At 41.3% G+C, this 21,204-nt stretch overlaps 1 protein-coding gene across 1 annotated transcript; it reads left to right on the top strand.

Moving 5' to 3' along the window:
• The first annotated feature begins 8,169 nt into the window (after nt 1-8,169).
• Nucleotides 8,170-19,229, top strand: ZDHHC7 (zinc finger, DHHC-type containing 7). The gene is made up of 6 exons (XM_010152883.1): nt 8,170-8,482; nt 11,787-11,911; nt 16,431-16,527; nt 16,965-17,046; nt 17,574-17,704; nt 18,708-19,229. The coding sequence occupies exons 1-6, from the start codon at nt 8,177-8,179 to the stop codon at nt 18,882-18,884; spliced, it is 918 nt and encodes a 305-aa protein (XP_010151185.1). The 5' UTR covers nt 8,170-8,176; the 3' UTR covers nt 18,885-19,229.
• The last annotated feature ends 1,975 nt before the right edge of the window (nt 19,230-21,204 follow it).

Below are 21,204 nucleotides of genomic sequence, written 5' to 3'. Positions count from 1 at the left end.
CGCGGGTCTTCCCTGCATTCCCCCTGGCCCTCGCGGAGGTCCAGCCATCCTGGGACGGAGCGCGGTGGCCCGGGGAAGCCCGGGCGAAGGACGAACGGGGAGCGTTAGCGGGGACCAGCTGCCCCTCCCCGGGCAGGTCTGGCGGAAGGCTGGGTGCCCCCTCAGTCTCCATCCCTGCCGGTGTTTCTAGGTCTTGACTGTGCTCCTGCCTCTTTTCGGGTTATTTAAAAATAAAAAAAAACAATCATCTGTCAGCAGCCACGGGAACACGTGCAGGGAAGTGTCCCTGTGCCCAGCACTGATGTGGAGTCTCAGCTGCAGCCGTGGGAAGCTGAAAGGGGGGAGGAAACAGCAACCATTGAGTCACCAGGCTTTTCAGTAACGTCCCAGTGCTTGCTGTAGGGAGTTCTGGTGATTTATGTGGTGCTAGTTTTCCTTATTTCCAGGTGGGAAGCACAGCGCTGACAGTGAATGCAAATGCTGAAAAATGAGCGGGTAGATTCATACAGCACAGCACATCCGTGATCTGTGCCATCAGAAAAGGGTTGGGGAATCATTGTCTGTTTTCTGTATCACATACAGAGTTGTGTAATGGTATCAGCGTGCTGAATTACAGTGATGTAACTGTTCGCTTTGCTGAAGACATAATTAGGTTGAAGTCACTGTGACTGTTCACATTAACAGACTTAAATTAGATCTTTTGAAGTTGGTGCTCTCTGACTTCTGAAAATTTACGGATAAAATAGAGCTGTACTTGATTCATTAGTAGATAAAACTGATGTAAAATTGTAGCTATTTTAGATGAGAGTCAAATAGCTGAAAGCTGTTTGTGGCTAAAAGAAATTTATAATAATTTTTATCTCTAAAACTTCCTTGGTTTTACTCTTAACACAGTATATTTTTTCAGATATATATCTGATGGCTTTCTTTTTTAAGCCTTTTATGAAGATAGAACTCTTAAGGAAAGTGAATTAATAGAATTCTGCAGCAGTAGAAAGGCTAAAGATGAAGAATATAGAGATGTGAGACTTTATATGTGTCTGATATGACGAGCTGTTGAAACAAAGGCTTTAATACTCCTTTAATCAATATTGAAAATTGCTAGTGAAAACAGTTCAGCCTTGATCTGTGACCATACTTTTAGGAACCTGGAAGGAAGAATCCTGTGTGGGTACTGATATAATAACTGACAGAAAAATGTGCTTACCAGCCTGATAACCACAGTGCAATCAGTAAGTGGGATACCCAAGCTGTCTTTAGTTCGGTATGAGGATATAGTGTGTATTCATAAGTGCAAAAACCAGAATAAAAAAATTACACTCTTAAAGTAAAATGGGGTGCAGCTAATCGCCGTTGGCAAAGGAGTAAAACTTCCAGTTTCCACATAACAATGCTGATATTTGTTTAAGCATCTAGCTTTCTGGAGTCTAGTCTGAATTTGAGTTTGTGGCCTTGTTCCAAAATAGGTAAGAGGCAAAGCATTACTCGCATAGATTGTGTTCGTGTCCTTCTCTCAGGTGAAGGTTGTTCTTTAATCCAGAAGTGTTCTGTCCTTGGTGTTGTAGCTCAGTGAGCTCTTCATGTATCGGATAGTATGTGTCTTTGCTGGGCACTGGGGTCTTGTGAAATATATTTTCTTTAACTTCCATATACTGGGGGAAGGGGGAAATGTGTTGTCAAAAAGATACCTCACTGAGTATCTTGGATGTTATTTTTGTGCCTATGGAAAAGTGACTCGGTATCACAAATCTATTGAGTTTATTGCTGATAGCAAAGCTCTTTTGTACTTTTTATAAATATGTGTTCTGAATACACTCAGTTTGTTTGTTTGTTTGTTTTTTCTTTCTTTCATTCTGCATAGCTTGTTTTACCTTGAATTCTCATTGCTGGTTTTTGAGGATATTTATAGAGATGTTACCAGCATAAAGATGTAATTAGAGGACCAGCGTCCCTATAAGACATCCACACTTATGCTTAAGTGCTTCTTCTATATACCCTTTTCCTGAGATTTAGTAAAGCAGCATATCCCCTTTTCAGAGCTGAAAAGAAACAATCTGGTGTCTTCCTATGGCCTAGCACTACTACTTTTGTAAGAGACTGGTATAAGGAGAATCATTGTAACAGCTTAAAACTTGACTGTTAAATAGCTACTTACTGAAGGTTGTTTCTTGAATTTGTTGCCAGGTGTGTTCATGTAAACAGCATCACGTTAGTTACGTGTTTCCACTGTGAAGTGCCACTGTGCCTTCAGTTGAGCAGATAGGGTCAGTACAAAGAGGGGCTGTAAGAAATAAACAGGAAGTTCATGACATAAGTATAGTAGACAATATATTAAGTTAGAGCTAAAGCACCAAGGATTTACAGAGATTATAAACTGTGTCACTGAGGGTATGGGATGGATTTGGAGAGAAGTTGATGATAACACTTTGGGTTTGATTCGCGGTTTGCCATCACAAGCTACTTCAGCTGCTCTTTTCCAGCGTTGTGTGCACTGTTACGTATGTCCCAGGTCGTTGAGATTGGGCACATCTCTCTAATTACCGATAGCAAAAGTTGAGTCTGTCAGGGCTGAATTTGGATTATAGTTGATGGATGGGTTCTTCTGAATAGGTATGTTATGGTTGCTGAGAAAGTTCAGCCTTGAAGCCCTGGTACCTAGCAGGGTTTCCTTGTACAGAGCTCGCAGTTGCTGGGGCTGGGCTGAAGAGTTGTCAAAGCAGTTACTGGTTGACAGTTATTGGAGTAGTTTTACTTGTGTGCTTGTAAGTAGGTGGTTTGCTGAGAAAAAGTCAAAAGAAGCCACAGTTTACTTATTGAATGGCTTTGCAGTTTGGAGTGCATGCATCTGTAATAAAAAGTAGGTTACTCACCTGAATTAGATGTGATTATGTCTAGACGTAATCTGATGGATGTTTATTTGTCAGCAATGAATGGTCCAAATTGCTCATGAAATTGGATGCAGTAGTAGATGTGCCCATTTGGTTTACTTAACTTCCATAACTGCAAAAAATTTAATGCTTACACTCTAACCTTTTAATGAGAGTTCTGTGACTTTGCCATCAGTGCTGTGCTTTCTAGGTGGGATTTAAACCCATTGTATGTAAGCACTCTAGGATTATTCTAGTGTGCAATATCTGTGATGTCTCTACAACCTTGGACTTACCAGTAAGCAGTCAGAGATGTTGAAATAAAGGCATTCTTTTTACTGTGTTGTATCTGAAATACACAGACAGTCCCTACAATTCCTCATAGAAAAAAAAAAAAAACCCACCAGAAAAGATTTTAGGCTTTGATGTATAATGGATTTTTAGCCTGTATATAAATTCTTATCTGTATACCTGTTAAAAAAAAAAAAAAAAGATTTTTTTACTACAACTTTTCCTTCCTTCCTAAAAAAATAGCAGAGAAAGAGGCTGTGCCTAACACTGAAGTGCCATTTTTTATTTCATTGACAGTACAGGGGCGTCATGGTACAGTAGTTGTGCTGCATCATTCATCTTCCTAATGCCCTCGGTAACCTTCTTCCAGTAAACTCAGAGAAAGGAGATTTGCTGCAGCCCCATCTAAAAGCTAAAAACATTTCATTTTACAAGATGGTCTTTCAGTGGTCATGAGTTTGTAATGTAACTTTCTTCAAGAGTTCTTTTATTCCAATAATAGATCTGCATTTTGGGCCTACATTTCATTAACAATGAGGTGCAGGTCAGATGACACATTCTCAACCTGAGAATTTCAAATAACACCCAAGAGTGGAATTGCATCCCCTTGAAGGTGGGAGGTAGCAGTGTAGGCAGCTGGAGAGGAGAAGGGAGGAAGAGAAGTGGCGGGAGAAATCACATGAGAGTGACTACATCCATTATTTCCGCAAAAGCTAAACTGTGGTGGCACTTCTGTGTAAACCAATAACTGATGAGGCTACAATAAACACTGAAATTTTGCACAGAATTACATTTAGGATTAGGGAACTGACTGAACAAATCATGTCTCTGTCTTGTGAATGAATTCTCTGTTACCAATTTCAGCTGATTACTCCGACTTTAATATTTCACCTGCAGAGGCTTAGCACATCTTCTATTGCTTGTCATCTTCAACTCCGAGAATGGGTGGGTGACATTGAAATTAATGTGGTACACTCAACCCGTCTGCTTTTTGTGTGCTTCTGCTTAGCTTCCACCAAACGCCATGTCAGTGACAACTTAATGACTGTGGATTTCACAATATTGTGAGAACTTGTTAAACACAAGTATAAAAGCTTATTTATAAAGCAAAACAAAAAGCAGTCAGTAGCTGCATGCAGTTATGTGCATAATAATAAGCGTTTGCATTACCTTTTAGGCTTGCAATAAAATATATTAGTTTGTTTAAATAAGACAAGTGGCCTCTGATTTTCAGGGGAAGTCTTCATTGGTATAATTCCTCTTGAATTGGGAGAATTTTAAAATGTATGCCAAAGAACTCCATCGGTAATGATGTTTTTAGAATATTTCTTTGTAACAAGTTAAGTTTCAGAAGCTTTCTTTTAGCGGTGGCTTCATATCTTCTATAGCTGATAAATGACAGAATCCTTACATTACTCTCAAAATATATTAAGTTAAATTAAGCTTCCAAATAAGAGTGAAGCTTCCGTGTCAGAGAGCTTAAATTTTAAGAGCTGAAATATTTTCCAGTTTAAATACTGAAAAATAAAATTATTTGCCTGTGTGATGGAATTCAAGCAAGGAGAACTTTCTAAGTGCATATTCCCTTTGGCATAGCAGTGAACCCTTTTCTGTTATATACAGATACCAGCATGAGTAACTTCTTCATTTATAAACTGGCCGTAGCTTGGGGTAGTAATTAGAGTTAAACCAACGTTTTCCTTCCTATGTTTCTTATTAATAACCTGTTACTAAAACCCTCGCTGTAAGCGTTAAAGGCAATCAAGTAAGGTGATTGGGTTTTGCATAGTCTATCTCTTAGTCATGCAGGAGTGGCAAATGGGAAAAAGAAATAGGTTTCTGAATACATTAGATTGTAATGCTAAAATCTGGATGTCCAAGTAATCTTTAAAAAGATGAACAAGGCAGATGCAGTGTTACTTGAAACACTTTACATCTTTTTAGTTTGTTCTTTGTTCGCTTAATCTAGCTAAAAGTTTGTTCCTCTTGGTCAGAAGCTTGCTTGCTGGAAGTGTGTGCAGCGTATTTCCAAGTACTACTATCATAATATAGTATTTGCATCGGACTTTATTTTCCTGATGAAGCAGGAGTGTTTTACTAATTAATTTGTTCATTCTGTCTTTCCAGATTACATCAGATATGACTATGTGAATAGCCTAGGATAGCCAAAAGGAAGGACATGATGTCAGAATAGCGTGCAAAACATTTGTGAGGTATGTGGTGGTTTCTCTGGGTTAAAAAATGTCTTTAATACAGATGCCATATCGTGCTGAAGGAGTTGTTTGTAGAGTTGATCTAAATGATGTACATAAACACTGATTTATTTTTTCAGAATCTTCATGTCTCTTTGCATGCAAGATAACTTGCTGATTTTTAGCAGCTGAAAACTTACCTTGGTTGAAATTAATTGTACATTTCTTCTTCTGAGCACTCTAGCTGGATGGAGTTCCAAATTTGTGTTGTATAGGAAGCTTCAAAATTGGGAGGTTGGTCTTGGTTCACAATTCCTATCACAGACGTCAAAACATCTGTGCAGCAGGAGGTTTTGAAGGAGTGGAGTTTCTTTGGTTTAAACAAAAAAATATTACTCACATATTGACTTTTTGTATAAAATACAATTTTCTTTATTTAAAGAATACTAAAAAAGTAGAAAAAGCTACTACTTTTGCCATTGTAAATTTGGTTGAATGTACAGTAAATTTGAGTTAATAAAACCAGAAGTTGGCAATGAAAAAGTATTTTGACAGACTACCAGCGTGTGAATGCACTGTACTTGACTATTTCTGCGGTACTGTCCCTTAGGGTTTTATTACAGGTTTGGCTCTTCAAAGCATTTGTTGGGTAGATTATGTGTATGATAACTTTCCTTGGCTGTCAGCTCTCCACATACTGCAAGGTATAGTTGAGAGTTTAGTGTACCCACTTTTTTTTGTGGGTCCTTTCTTTTGAGACAGAAAAAGGTAGACAAGAACTTTTCTTAAAAGTTTTATATGCCCATTTTTGATGAAATAAAAGCTGGTTTGCCTGGTTATCTTCATGCCCCAGATGTTAGTTATGTACTCTTCCTGAAATGTCACTTTTCTTTTACAAGCCTTGACCACAAGGATTGGTTGATTTCTGAAGTGCTATTGAAAAGAATCGGCAGAGATTGTGATTTTAACTGTAAGCAGTTAGAAAGATTAGAATAACTGCGAGTAGACCCAAAGATACGGCCTTTACTTATCCGTGTTAAGTTTGTATTGCTTTTAAGGGAGATGAATTTTCTTCTTTTCTAAGATATTTTTCTTGTATGTGGCTACCTTAATCCATGGTATAATAGCTGCGTGCTGGTAAGAGAGGTGAAGTTTGCCTAAGAAAAACCCCACAAACCCAAACAAACCAACCAACAACAAAAACCCAAACAAAAACCCCACAAACAAACAAGACAAACCTCAGTGTATGGATAGGAAACACAATGTAACTACTAGAAATTGTGATATTGCATTGCTAGCAACTAGATCCAAGTGCCAGCGCTGTGTTACAGTTTTTTCTGTTTCACAACCGGAGAATGTAGCCCACGCCTAAGTTGTCTCCTATGAATATCTCAGCTAGCTATTTTAACTTGCTCTGGGATCTCTACACTGCGATCTGCATATACTTGTGTTCATTTCTGGTCTCTTGGATTATTTCTGCCTCGTTCTAGCATTATAACTTAAGGATCAGAAAGATTTACTGGGTAGAATGTGTTTATCTGAACTGATTCCTGGTAGATAGGACTGAGAGGTTTTGAAAGGGTTTAAAAATACACAGCGTCACCTGAAAACTAACTCAAATACAAGTCTACCTGGTAAATGGTCACTTTGACCATTTTAGACTATCAGTGTGATCCTACATGCAAGGTCTTGGGATGTAAACTGAAGTACCATAATTTCTAGCAGTCGTATATAGGCTTCCATTAATAAGGGGGAAAACCAGAACCTTCTGGGTGACATCAATCAATATAATGCTTTCCAGTTTATCTTGGACATGGCCTTTAATAGCATGAATCAATATGAGTTTTAGAACACAATATACTTTTAAAGTAGCAGGCTATTCTTGATGCATAATGTTTAAGCTTTAATTTATCTCTAGTTTGTTGGTAACACTTGAGTTCTGCCATTCTGTAGCTTTGCTTGTTAGAAATGTCTGGACAATAATTCTGGTTTTAGGAAAACTATTATGGTTTCAAGTCTTGTTTTTGTTCCATATTGGAACAACAACAAAGCCCTAAAAGAGTTTTCATTACATTAAATTAATTAATGTGTTCTTTCAAAATCTGGTTTGTGTAATCTGTTGCCATGCTGATTTGTTTCACTTAAGTTTGTTCTGATCTGAGACTGTTTTGAAAGTTATCCAATAGATCTTTGTAACAGGTTTGGTTTCTTTTCCAACACAATAGCACTTTTGTCAACAAATTTAGCTGCTTTCAAGCGTGCTCTGTTTTTTGTTGTGAGCAATGTACTAAACCAGCTTTATTTCCATTCTGTTTTTTCCTTCTGCTCTTCCCTGAGTTGCTGGACCCGTATGAAAAGTCAACAGTCTGGTGCCATAATCTGTTGTTTTCTCACAGACATGAGCTGTAATTTAATGAAGACTTTGCTGTTTTATTTTGAGATAAAAGAAAGAGGCTGCATTTTTAACAAAAGGGGAGGAATGGTTTACAGACAAAGCAAGATAGAAATGAAACCATTCTAAAATCCCTTAGTCAAGCATAGTTGCATGGTAAAAAAAAAAAAAAGTTATGTGATGATAAAACTCAGTAAATGGCTAAGAAAATTATTGATGCAACTTTGTAAATTAGTATCTTCTGATTGCAGAAATTATTTGTCTTTATAGAGTCAGAGAATTGTTCAGGTTTTGATCAAAACAAATCTCTGTAATCTGTTTTGAACTTGGATATGTTTTATCTTGCAGAAATAAAAAAGAAAGCCGCCCTATTTCCGGTTTCCTCGTGCATAACAATGGTATCTTTGCTTCCTGCAGGGCAAGGCCAGAAAACCATGCAGTCATCAGGGCACAGATTCCGTGATGTTGAGCACCACCCGCTTCTTGCTGAAAATGACAGCTACGACTCCTCTTCCTCAGAGGCCGACATGGCAGAGAGGGTTTGGTTCATCAGAGATGGCTGTGGTATGGTCTGTGCTATAATGACGTGGCTTCTGGTTGTCTATGCAGACTTCGTAGTGACTTTTGTCATGTTGCTGCCTTCCAAAGACTTTTGGTACTCTGTGATCAACGGTGTTCTCTTTAACTGCTTGGCAGTACTAGCTTTGTCATCGCACCTGAGAACTATGCTAACTGATCCAGTAAGTATGCGATCGTTCCTTGACCTTGGATTGTTCTCTCATGTAGCTCATCATCTGCAGAGAAACTGGGGAGAAGTGATATTGGTTGTTTTCTGCTAGGAAAAGTAGTGATAGATTCAAAACCCCCAGCCTGGAGGGATGGTATCTGTACTTTTCCTGTTGTTCTGTTAATGAAACTGTAAATAATTTTTTACTTGAGGAGCAGACAGTGTAAAATTAATTTAGAAGGGAGAGGTAGGCTCACGAGAAATACAGTTTATTTGTTAAATATTAACCCAGGTTCTGAAGCTGCTAATAAAGCCTTAATCTTTTCTGTCCTAATTTTTCTTACTTTTTTTTGTCAGATGTATTTTCAAAACTTCATAAGAAGCTGTAGCTTCATCCTGTTGTATCATTTGAAATGTATCTTCCATTTCTGGCCCATGAAAGAACTTTTGGAGGTAGACAGGCTGAAAATCCTCAGTCACATCTTGGCAATAAGTTAAGAACTGTTGTCCTACGTGATTCAGGCATTATTGGTTTAGGTATTTGGAGTCAGTGGGAAAGGAGATTGAAGTTGAACCCACATTGGAACAGTGTAGGTATAAGAGGTCTTGAAAGTACTCATTTCTTAAGACTCTTACGCTTCAGTTCAAGAGATGAAATTGTTTATTTTGTACTAAAATCTAGTACTCCTTTCAGGGAATAAATCTAGGGGGAGAGAGTTGAGGGGGAAAAACATCTGTGTTTCTCCAGGCTTTTGAGACGATGACAGCATATATAGAAGTTATGGGGGTGTTCAAAAAAACCATCAGTGTGTTGTAGTTAATGGTTTTCTAGTTCTTTGATTTACTTCCAAGCCCACACCCAGTGATGAAATGTTATGACTTCTGTGGACTGTGGCAGCTAGGAAAGTTACTGGTCTAAGGACAGATTGCTTAAAAATATGTCCCAGTAAAACTGCCTGTCTTTCTTGACCTATGTTGTTCTTTATGGATAAAACGTGATAGAAAGTGAGGTGAATCGGTACCTTTTTTCCTTCACTCCGTTCCTGCTGTCTCCCAGAATGAAGGACATGGCTGTGTGATAGAAATGAAGATTGGAGGAAAAAAGGAATAAACTATCTCAAAACATATGTGAATTAAGTTTACTCATAACTATAAAAATAGATTTTTCATTGAAAGGAATTGGTGACTATCTGAGAGTGTGAAAGAGGTCTTTGAAATAGAACATACTTTTATCAGCAAAATGCTAAAAGCATGGCCTGAAGTTATTGTCCTTAACGACAAAAGAGGTGAATGTGGTATGTGTTTTATAAGCATAAATTTACCTGGAACGAGATAAATTTATGCTTTAGGAGTTCTCTCTGAGATAATTCACCGTGTCTCCACCAGAGTAGATGTCAGTGAGAACATTCATATTGCAAAAAACACACTGCAGCATGGGTGCTGAAGAAACTCTCCCTCAGTTGGCATCCTGCAAAGGCCAGCTGGCTCAGGTTGGAGGCACCGCTCCGCCAAAGAGTTCATCTGGGACAGAGCTTGGGCTCTGTTTCAGGCAGTGCAAACACAAGATTGTTGTTCCAGGCAATAGGCAACAAAAACTTTCTGCCTAAGCGGAGAGGTGTTTTGTAATTGAATCTGAAGTGCCTGCTGGTTTCTTAGTTCTGTCCCCAGAACATCCTTAAGGTGTCTGTACAAAGTGGTGGTGTTTCCAGCGGGCTTTTTCTGAATGAGGAGCAATTACAGAATGTTGCAGGTGATGTAAGCCAACCTGGAGAAGGCTATCCCTGTGGGAAGTCAGTGCTGACTTGGAGGAGCTAGTACAGAAAGGCCATTGCATTTGACATGCGGTTTGTTTCAGTCACTTCTTGTCACAGCTAAGCTTTAGCTCCATGAATAAGCAAGGTGACAGCGGTACCCTCCCATTATTTTCTTCTTACTAATCCACAGTTAGATTCTGATCTTGCAAGGCTCTAGATTAATAGTTACTGGAAGAAGTAATCCTGCTTTCTATTCCTGTCCATTTATTATCTTCCTCCTAGTGTTGGAACAGCTGCTAATGCAGCTCTGTGGTGGACAGCTCAGAGAACTAATCACTAAAACATAATTTCCCTTCCCGATGGGTTATTTTTCTTCTGGATCAGTTCCTTCAGCTGTTTACCATGTAGCTACGCAAGCTTTCACAGTAGCAGAAAGCAGCAGCGGGATGCTAAGTGTAGGATAAAGAAGCCACTGGTGGTTCATGCTGGCAGTGTCCAAGCTGAAAGCTGAAGTATAAAGAAAGAGAGGATGACTGTTCTCAAAAAACTTGCATACACAGGGCGGGTGGCTAAGTCTTGGATTCAGAGTGTTGAAATAACATCTTTCCCGGAGTTGTTGTTGATTTAACGTTTGTGGATAGGTTGGCCTAGGAATCGAACGTCAAAACAATTAACATACGCCGCTGTAAGAAAGCATGTCTTAAAAGTGCTGGTTCGGGGTAACTTCTCAGCAAACATTGCAGCTGTAGTGCTTGTATCTGCATGTGAATGCAGATACATTGGAGTGCTGCGTCCAGCTGTGGAGCCCTCAACATCAGAAGGATATTGGCCACTTGGAGCGAGTCCAGAGGAGGCCACGAAGATGCTCCGAGGGCTGGAGCACCTCTGCTATGGGGACAGGCTGAGAGAATGGGGAGTGTTCAGCCGGGAGAAGAGAAGGCTCCAGGGAGACCTTATGGCACCTTCCAGTACCTGAAGGGGGCTACAGGGAAGCTGGGAGGAGACTTTTTACAAGGGCCTGTAGCGACAAGACAAGGGGTAACGGGTTTAAATTCACAGTGGGGAGGTTTAGATTGGATATCAGGCAGTTCTTCCTGGAGAGAGTGGAGATGCACTGGCACAGGTTGTCCAGAGAAGCTGTGGATGCCCCATCCCTGGCAGTGTTCAAGGGCAGGCTGGATGAGGCTTGGAGCAACTTGGCCTAGTGGAAGGTGTCCCTGCCCATGGCAGGGGGGGGGGCTGGATGATCTTTAAGGGCCCTTCCAACCCAAACCATTCTATGAAGATGTCCTTCTCTTCATTTTATATATGTTGGTGAGAGCAGATTCTATCAGAATTATGCTAATACTTGGTGACAGAGGAGTCTTGCTGAAATGAAACTGAATTGGAGGTCAAGCAGAGGTAATTTATTCATTTGGAAATTATTCTGGCTTCATGCTTTGAGTAAATGAACTTATTTCAGCAATTACCCTGAGATTACTGGTATGAAGTCTATAAAACGTATTTTTAAACTCTCTCATGCCATTTAAGAAACTTTCTCTCCTTTAACTGAAATTATTTCAGGGGGCTGTACCCAAAGGAAATGCCACTAAAGAATACATGGATAATTTGCAACTGAAACCAGGAGAAGTGATTTACAAATGTCCGAAGTGCTGTAGTATCAAACCTGAACGTGCACACCATTGCAGGTATGCTGTCGCTTTCTTCAAAGCCTACTGAGTCTTGGAATAATGTTCCTGACAGTTATGGGTTAATTTTTTTCCCCCCCAAATTTGTTTTGGTACCCAGTGAACTTTCAGATTCATACATTGTGGAGTATTTTATAAACACAATCTACTGTGGCCAAAAATGGATGTGGATGAGGGGAAAGAAGCAAGAGACGAATTTTAAAAAATAATCATACTGTGGTGTCTTAAATACTTTTTCATCTGTGAATATTTTTTTCCTGCACATCGTCCTAATTATCGTGCCCTATGCAGGGCAAAGGGAAGAATCTCAAGAAAGTTTCTGAGAGAAGCTGATTTAAGAAATGACTCCTGCAGTCTTAAATTAAAAAAATACAGATTAGCTTTAAAGGATGACTTCAGTTTGTGCCTTCTTGTCTTCGTAGCGCATCGTTTGCTTTTGAATGGGCAGCTTATTTTCCCACAGTTGTATGTGTGATTAGTTCAATGCACTTCTGCTTATTGAAAATTCATTTTAAGAAGGACAGAAATGATGTAATTTGACTCTAACGTGCTATGGAAGAGATAGTAAATGTATGCAGTTTTAATTAAACCTCAGCCTTTTAAGTTTTCAGGCACTGTGGATATGCATTCACAGTGTTTATTGTGTGAGAGTTGAAAATAGATCTGCCTGCATAATTAAGACTTACATAAATATGCAAATGTTCCTGGCGGCTCTGGCTAGGTGTGAGGAGTGCTGTGTATTGCATTGTGCGGTGTGTTAAATATAAGTCTCTGAGTTAGTGCCCGTCAAAAGAGCAGAGTGAAGTCTTCTTGTCGGGACTCTCAAACAATTCTGTAAATTTGAGGTTTCTAAATTAAATGCCTCAGTGTTTGTCACTTGCCTGTGTGAAAGTTATGGCTGAGCAGGTATTGTCATTGTACGTACTCTGCCGTGGCACTGAAATCTTGTTCTTCCCTCAGATGTGAGTGGGTTTTTGCGTCTGGAGTGTGAAGGGAAAGGTTTCACGTATAATTAGTCAAGTACAGAATTACCTTCAGTTTATCTGTCGTAGGGTAGCTTTGCATGGGTGCAGATACCAGCCCTGCCCACGCGTGCAGTGAGGTTTCTGCCGGGCGTTGGTAGCTCTGGTCAAGCGTAGATGAACGCAGCTCTGCCGGTTGCCCCACAGGCCCGCGGGTGGAAGCAGTGCAGCTGCTTCCTTGGGCCAGAATAGAAGTGGTGAGTCTCTGGGGATCCAAACCAGCTTTGTGCAGTCTGTCCTGGCACTGTGTTCATGGGGTGTGGTGAAGGGACACCCAAGAGTCTCTGCTGAGTGTAGGTTGGATCTTGCTGATCATCTCATCTCGGATTTAGGCTGCCTCTTCCAGAGACTTTGCAGGTATCTTTGTAAAGTGTTTCCCACGGATTTGGTCCTGATAGGATTTACAAATTTGGAGGTAGCCCTAAATGAAGGCATCTTATGTTAAACTTGAGATAGGAGTAAAGAAGCTGGAGCACTGGGGAGCCTGGAGTCGCTGCAGCTGTGTGCCCTGCAGTCACACATCTGGGCCATTCACTCACCAGGGAACCAGTCCTAGGTTCAGGCACATGGCTTGACGTCTTGTGAGTGGTTTTACTTTTCTTTGCCTTGGGAAAATGCGCCGTGATGTTCCACATAAGGGCAGAGGATGGATTTTAATGCACTGTGCATAACTGACTTCACAGAACATCTGAAAGTCAGAGTCTGAAAGCTTGTTTCATCCTTTTGTAAGCCTGCTGTCATGTTTTTCTCGGCAGTGGGAGATACGTTTAATTGTCTTTGTTTCTGTTACTCATAAAATATGTGCTCCTAGTAGTTGCCTTTAACTTTTTGCAGGTAAACCAAAGGATTTGTTTTGTGATTTCTTGAATGTTGAACACCTACTGCATAGGAAGGTAAATGGGTTGGAAGCCAGCTACCAGAATCTGATTCTATGCCATAGATTTAACTCTGCAGAAGTGTACTGAATAGAATCAAGGGTTGGTTTGATTATACTGCCAACATTTTATTGGCTTACAAACCTGTTCCAAGGACATTGAAAGGATGGTCTAGTCCCAAGAAGTCAAAGTGGGAATTTGCTGATAGAAGAGACTTAAAAATGGAAATTGAAGTTGGTTGCTGTTGGGAAATAGTTACACTCAAAGCCACAGTGCATGTTTGGCGTAGTAAATTATTAACAGAAGAGGCTCTTATGATGTAGTTATGAAAATTGTTGTGCAACACTGCAGCAGAAGTTCTTTTGAGGAAGAAAAAGTTTCATAATACACATTAGTAATGGGAAAAAGAACAAGAAACCTTTTATTTACAGGTGAAAATACATTAAACAGATTTTAGTAAGCAGTTAACATTTTCAGCACAAGGAAGAGGCTTATTCTGGGTGAATGCTAATTTATTTTCACTGGAGTGCAGCTGTCCTTATTTTTGGCCTGTGTTTGTGTGGGGGAACCTGTTATCCAGCGTGAGGTCACTGAGATGTTTGCATCAGTCTGCCTGTGACTTTCTGTTATCCAGACCAGTTTCTTTAAAGCCATTGGCTGTGTCTTCCCAAATGTTACCTTTGGCATTCCAAACTGCAATTGCACCTGCAGTGTCCTGAGTGCATTCAGCAGCAGAGCCAAGCTGGAGAGGACCTTCCCTTGTCCACAGCTGCTTGTTCTCACTACCATATTACTACTTCCCTGTGTACAATGTGTGAGTGTTCATACGCAGGGAAATGACCCAGATTGCAGGTAATGGAGTGACATCCCCAGACTCCTGCTGCATGAACGGTGCTCGGGCAAAGGAAGGAGTAGAATACAAGTGGTGGAGGTAGGAAGAAGGCAAACCCACTGTTTTCAGCATTGCAGCGAGTTTGTTGGCTGGAAGTGTTCGTTGAATCGTGGTGTGAGTTTAGAAATGAAGGCAGGGTTCCAGACATCTGATGTCTTGGAGAGCTCTGCGTGGGCTGGTGAGAAATACTGAATGAGCAAAAGTGTGTCCTGCCCACCTCACATCCTCCAGCGTTGGCTTGTGTGAGTCTGGATGTGATTTTACCCAGTGCTTCACATTAATACTCTTTTTAGGGTGACAGTGTGTATTCTGTCTTGCACTGGGAGGCTTGCATGGTTGTGGTGACTGGAGTTGGCTAACCTTCCCACAGAGCTCGGGAATTTTAATGGAAGGCTGAACTTAGAGGCAGCAGGCTGTGAAAGGAAAAATCTCTGCTCTTGAATGGTACCTGCTTCTTCTGCACCTCCGAATGGTTGCGTGTTTAGGCATGACATCGGGATTTTCAGGTGTAACTGGCAGTATTTTAAGTGGTTTGCATCAGAGCATGAATTGTCTTTTACCTTATTAAGCAAGCATATGTTGATGACTTAATTATTTTACACCTCAGAGCATTGGTTTCCCACGAACACACCCCCTTGTTCACGCTAGTGGCAGTCACGCCGCTTTACTTCACTCACAGATACCGGACGTAAATAAGCATGCGTTAGGAACCTGAAAGTCTGTGAAGAGCAGTGCCTGCCGTTTTTAGGCTTATTTGGCTCTGTAACTGCTGACAGGAAAATGCTTAATGTTTTGGGCGTTCTGCAGGAAAATCTGAAACGCTTCGAGCGTGTGGCTGTCTGAAGTACAGAGCTCGGAAGATGAAATAGAGGCATTATTTACGGAAGAACTTCATCACATGTTGCAACTCTGCTGTTTCTTGGGTGTAACTGTTCATGTTTTGCTGCAGATGGACCCAAACAGAAGAGAAATAAGCCCTTTTTCGTGCTGTATGTCCTCGCAGCTGTAAAATGGACTTTCTGAAATATTTAACTTTTCTTTCTGGAAATAACCTTGACCCAAAACTGGGCAGAAACGAAGTAATTGCTTGCAGAACTAGCAAGAACAGCAATGATAAAGTGTTCATTTACAAGTAGGCAAACAATGTGTGCTGCTTATGGTTCCGATATTTTTGTTTTATGTTGAGGAAGCGAGGTGTGACATTGTTCTTTCAGTTAAGATTTTGCTGGTGTACATTTAGAGTTGTATGGCCAGTTGACACCTCAGGAGTGATGGTTTCTCTTGTGAGGATGTGAATTTCTCCTTTTTTTTTTTCTGACTCACAAAGTAAATTTACAACTTGAAAGTCTGTAAACTTGAAATAATTACTTTAGATTAAAAAAAGCTTCTCCGGAAAGGAAGTTGGGTTTTTTAATACTGAATGAAGAAGGAACTGGAGCTTTGCTCGTTCAGTGCCATGAGTGTCCAAAACAAGTTACCGGGTTCGCTTGATTATGTGCTTGGATGTTCAAGGATTCTCTTACTAATCCCGTTTTTCTTATGTGAAGAGTGTCTTACCCACATGGTTTTATAACAAGCAAAAGCTGAGCTGTAAACGAGTAAATGAAACACTGCAGGTTTTCAAGAAAGTACACTTCAGCACATCATCTCACGACCACCGGATGCCCTTGTTTCCACAGTAAAATGTGAAGTATTGTTCCTTAACAAAAATCTGTTTCCCTTTCCGTTAGTATTTGCAAACGATGTATTCGAAAGATGGATCACCACTGTCCGTGGGTGAATAATTGCGTTGGGGAGAAAAATCAGCGATTTTTTGTTCTGTTTACGGTAAGCGAAAATCAAAAGCAGCTTGATCACAGTGTGAATGTACCTTGATTATAACCATTTTGGTTGTGCTTAGTAGTCAGTAATGGCTTAAGGGCACAATTGGTATGTGGTGCTGGGTTTTTTTTTCCTTCTATGCAAGCAGGGAGATGTTTCTACTCATTTTAATCTTGTAATGTGCTGTTATTTTAAACTATGTTAATTTTGCTCTGGTTTATGTAGTAACGATTAGTGAAACGGTACTGTGATTTAGGGAGCTAGTCCTTAAACTTCCGTTGTTGCCCACATTTTTAGATTCAAACTTAATTACAGTTTGTTTTTACATCATTATGTTGAATCAAAAATCTAGATAGGGAAATATATTCAGCATGCAGAGGTGAAGGCTGGCCGAAAGGAACGTCTGGCAGCAGTCAAAACTAATCGCTCTCTCTTATTTCCAGATGTATATAGCCCTGATCTCAGCTCACGCGCTCATACTGTGTGGGTTTCAGTTTTTCTCCTGTGTCCGAGGGCAGTGGACTGGTAAGCAAATACTTCACTTTCGCTGTTGGACTGTAGCAGATATTTTGGGGAGGTGATAGCATTCCACCTACTTCAGTCCCCTGTATGAAATACTGCAGGGCTTCGACCTTTTTTTAAAGTGACATCCCGAAAATGCTTCCTACCTGTTTACCCATCTGTCTCTTCCTTCAGTCATTCACTGTGTGAGCTGTGGCTGTCGAGGCATTCTCACTCCCTTTCCTCACAGTGAACATTTAGCACTGCTGTATATTATTTCGCCTCCTACAAAGCACACGATGCTGCATAACTGCAATTGTGCCTCAGTATTTCGGGGATATCAAAAAGTGTTACTTCCTTAAAATTCTTTATCCCCTTCGGCAGCAAATAAAGCTGCTGCGGTGCTAGAAATTGGAAGTTTGTTATAAGTGCGAAATGTTGTTTCAGGTGTCAGGTGTTTAGGTTTTAGCGCAGAGAGGAATGTCTTGGTATCAGCCTGCTCTATAGATGTTTAACCATTTTTCTTATAACTACATTTGTTGTTTTCACAGAATGCAGTGACTTCTCCCCACCTGTAACTGTGATCCTGATGATCTTCTTGTGCCTTGAGGGTTTTCTGTTTCTCACTTTCACTGCAGTCATGTTTGGCACCCAAATCCACTCGATATGCAACGATGAAACGGTAAAGGCCTCTGCTTGTGTATACGGTAACAGCTGTTCTGGGAAGATGCCACCAGATGTCGGTTTATTTGCATCAGGCGAGGCTCTTATTTTGGGGAAAACCCCAGATCTGAAATAACTCCTCATTTTTATTTTCTACGGTTGTAAGGGTTGACGTAGTCTTTTGGGGGTTGCTCTCTGATGGAAGCTCTTGCATTATTTGCTTTTCTGATTAGGTTTTCGATTACAAAGATTGCACGGTTTAGACTTCTGTGATTCTCAACGGCCGCAAACTCCTGAGCGTTTTGTGAGAAATTACGCTGTTCTCAGGTTTGCACTTCAGCTGGCGATCTTGTGTCAACCCCTGACGCTTCCCTTTGGCAAACGTCAGTAGAGTGTAACCGTAGTTCGGACGTTTGGCTGCCTTGCCCTTCGATCTGCAGTGCTGAGGCTGCTTTATGGTGGATAATTGACTGGAAACGTAAGAGTTGAGTCTTGTGGCTGTTCAGAATCTTCTCATGTGAGGCTGTTAAAAAGTGCACTGTGCTGAAGAGTGAGAAACCGCTGGTAATTATCCAGCCTTCCTTAGTGGGAAGTACAAAAGCTGATTGTCAAAATAATGCGTTTGGGGGAATAAGCCCGGCTTCACGAATGGCAGTACCAGCGCCGCCGTGGAACCTTATTGTCTGGTTTCATTACACTACAAGTTGTTTACTCAGTGTAGGTATCTTGTGTGCACGTCCTCGCCTTGAACATCAGCTTTCCTGGTCATTTTGTCTCTTAGTTTCAGGAGGGTAGTGACAGACTAAACTTCTCGCACCTGTTGCATGTGCTAAGCCTTCTGCCCTGCACGTGCAGGGCTCAGTCAGCTGTTCCTATTTCTTCCTTACTGAATAAATAACAATAAGAAACGAGTCAGCTCATTAGCTTACGTTAAAAGAATGCAAATAGTCGTCAGGTTTGATAACTGCTCCTAGACTGACTGAATTTTGGACTTCACAGTGTGTCACTCTGTTTGTATACAGGAGATCGAAAGGCTGAAGAGCGAAAAGCCAACGTGGGAGCGGAGACTGCGTTGGGAAGGAATGAAATCCGTTTTTGGGGGCCAGCCTTCACTCCTGTGGATTAATCCTTTTGCAGGATTTCGAATCAGGCGACTTCTGCTGAGAGCGAAGAAAGGAGGACCCGAGTTTTCTGTTTGAGGCTCATTACGCTGGAACTGCAAGAGTACTATATAATATTTATTTGGGGCCAGAGAAGGCTGACACATCTAATCTGTGACCAGGTGAAACTGATATCAGACATTTGCTTGTAGCAAGCAGAGTTTTATATGTTTATCGTCACAGACATCTCATTAACCGTCAGAGACGCCAACTGGATCTGTAATGGTCTTGACAGCAAGATAACAACGGAAAAGCACGTGGTCACACTAAAGAAGCCAAATGTCATGCTACTGTAATTTATTTTATGAGATTAATTAATCCCTTTTTGTTAAACCCTTTTTATTTGATGAATGTTTGGGGAATTACCTGTGTGTTTTTATAAGAAGTATATACTTAGGTGCAGTTGTCAATCATAAGGAGGAGCATTATGGTGAAAGTTGATCTCGTATGAGACCTAGCCTTCTAAATCCAGTTTTCAGGGAATAGTGGTTTGTTCTGTTTAGTTTCTGTTTCAGCTTGTCCTGGCAGACAGAGCTGTACTCCCATGTCCCACTTCAGACACACATTCCTCGTATGCAAGCGATGCAAAGGACTGGTGCACACAACAGCCCAACACGTCACAAGCACTGTTACACCCCTGCCAGATGTCTTCCCAGGCTCCCGGAGGCATGTCTTGTCTTTGCCAGTATGAATCCCGTAGGGCATTTAGGTCAGCTGTAGATCTTCAGCAAACACCACTTCTGAGTAACGGCCGAGGGCCGTATTCTGCCCTCGGATATGCGTCTCCAGTTCTTAAGGCATCGATTCTAGAGGAACTTGAAGGTAGGTGTTTGGGGATCGTATCTAGTCCTCGGGGCAGGGGTAAGCGGGACCAGTGACTGCGTCCTTCTGTGTGAGATTAAAATGAATGTACTGCAGGTTGCGGTTAATTGACTGAAAACTTGTCTCTTTAAGGTCTTGCTCTGCCCCTTTTTTTTTTTTATGGTACAGACTTTTCACGGAAGGAAAGCTGTCAATAAACCCCTGAACCAAGACACAGAGGAGTGAGGGAGATTGCCTCTTTCTCAAGGGCAGCAGATCTTAAACCTAGAAAGATTTGCAATAGAAGTAACTATTTTGTATTTAACCGCTTTCCAACCAAAACTACTTTGGAGGAATTAGAGCAATATAGATCTAGAACTGCTTTAAGTGGGCCTGACAAACGACAGCAGTGCTGAGAAGTGTTTATGAATCTGGAAGCAATGACATAGAAGCTGCAAGTAATGGAATTCAGCTAAAAGTGGATTCTTTAAAAATTACATTTAGACTCTTTTTTGGATCATCGTTACTCTGTTGTAGAAATTACTGACAGTATGAAAGACAAAGCAGGAGCCTCGATGCATAGCTTGAAATCGTGCCTAGAAAGTAAATAGCTCCCTGTTCTGGGACTTGCCTTAAAATTGTCCTGTTCTTGCTTTCGCTTTGCCGGCAGCACTGCGGATGTGTCCCACCTCAAGCGGTTCACGCGCTGAAGGATCTTGCGTTGCAGAGGTCACGGGCCGCAGCAGCTCTCCTTGCTTTTTTCAGTGACCTGCTTCTCCATTTCCCTGTAGCTGTTCGTGGCATCTTGATTCCAGCTTCATCAGGTTTTTGTACCATTGGGTGGGTGAAATTACCGAGGGATCCCCTTCCTGTCTGCGGCCCCGCGAACGGAACGGTGCAATGCTCCGTGGGGGGATGATGCGTGACGCTGGGCACGCCCCAGGCGGACACATCCAGGGAGACCGCTGTCAGATGAACAAAACTGTCTTGTGGAGCTGAGGGGAAAGGCAGAAGTTCCACAGGAATCTTTGCATATTCAGTTGCACGGAATAGAGATTGGGGAAAAAACGTGTCTGGCTTTGTCATGAGGCTCTTAATGTGTATATTGTTGAATAAAATATCCTGATGAAAATCAGAAAATATCACTTCAAGCGGTTGAACCCAGTGACTTAGCAAGTGTGTGAGTGTGTGAAATGAGGTTTACTTGGCTTTTCCAGCCCTTGTTACCTTGTAATTTTTTTAATGTTAAAAAAAATAAAGTAATGATTGAAGTCATAGTTGATTAACTTCTGCTGCGTATGTTGCACGTGTACGTGAGGACATCGGTCTGTGTGCCTATTCACGTCTGTGTTCCAGCAGCTTCAGGGTAAGGGTCTCAGCCTCCTTTGGCTTCTGACGGGTGTGCGTCGGAGGCCGCTGCTCGCGCAGGTGCCGCCCGCTCAGCGGCTCTCGGGCGTTTCCTTGTCCGCGGCGGCTGGGAACCTGCGTGGCCGAGGGGAGCGGGAGAACACGCGGCGAATGCTGCCCACGGGGGAGCCCTGAGGAGGGCTGTGCCCCC

Source organism: Eurypyga helias, unplaced genomic scaffold (genome assembly GCF_000690775.1).
Source record: "Eurypyga helias isolate BGI_N326 unplaced genomic scaffold, ASM69077v1 Scaffold40245, whole genome shotgun sequence".
In the NCBI taxonomy this organism is placed as follows: Eukaryota; Metazoa; Chordata; class Aves; order Eurypygiformes; family Eurypygidae; genus Eurypyga; species Eurypyga helias.
This window is presented reverse-complemented; position numbering and strand designations above follow the sequence as displayed.

What these genes read in the sequence shown, in the direction of transcription:
- ZDHHC7 (XM_010152883.1), top strand. Translation starts at nt 8,177, where the DNA reads ATGCAGTCATCAGGGCACAGATTCCGTGATGTTGAGCACCACCCGCTT. An exon ending in TGTCCGAGGGCAGTGGACTG is followed by an intron (nt 17,047 to 17,573) that starts GTAAGCAAATAC and finishes TTGTTTTCACAG; the next exon opens with AATGCAGTGACTTCTCCCCA. An exon ending in CGATATGCAACGATGAAACG is followed by an intron (nt 17,705 to 18,707) that starts GTAAAGGCCTCT and finishes GTTTGTATACAG; the next exon opens with GAGATCGAAAGGCTGAAGAG.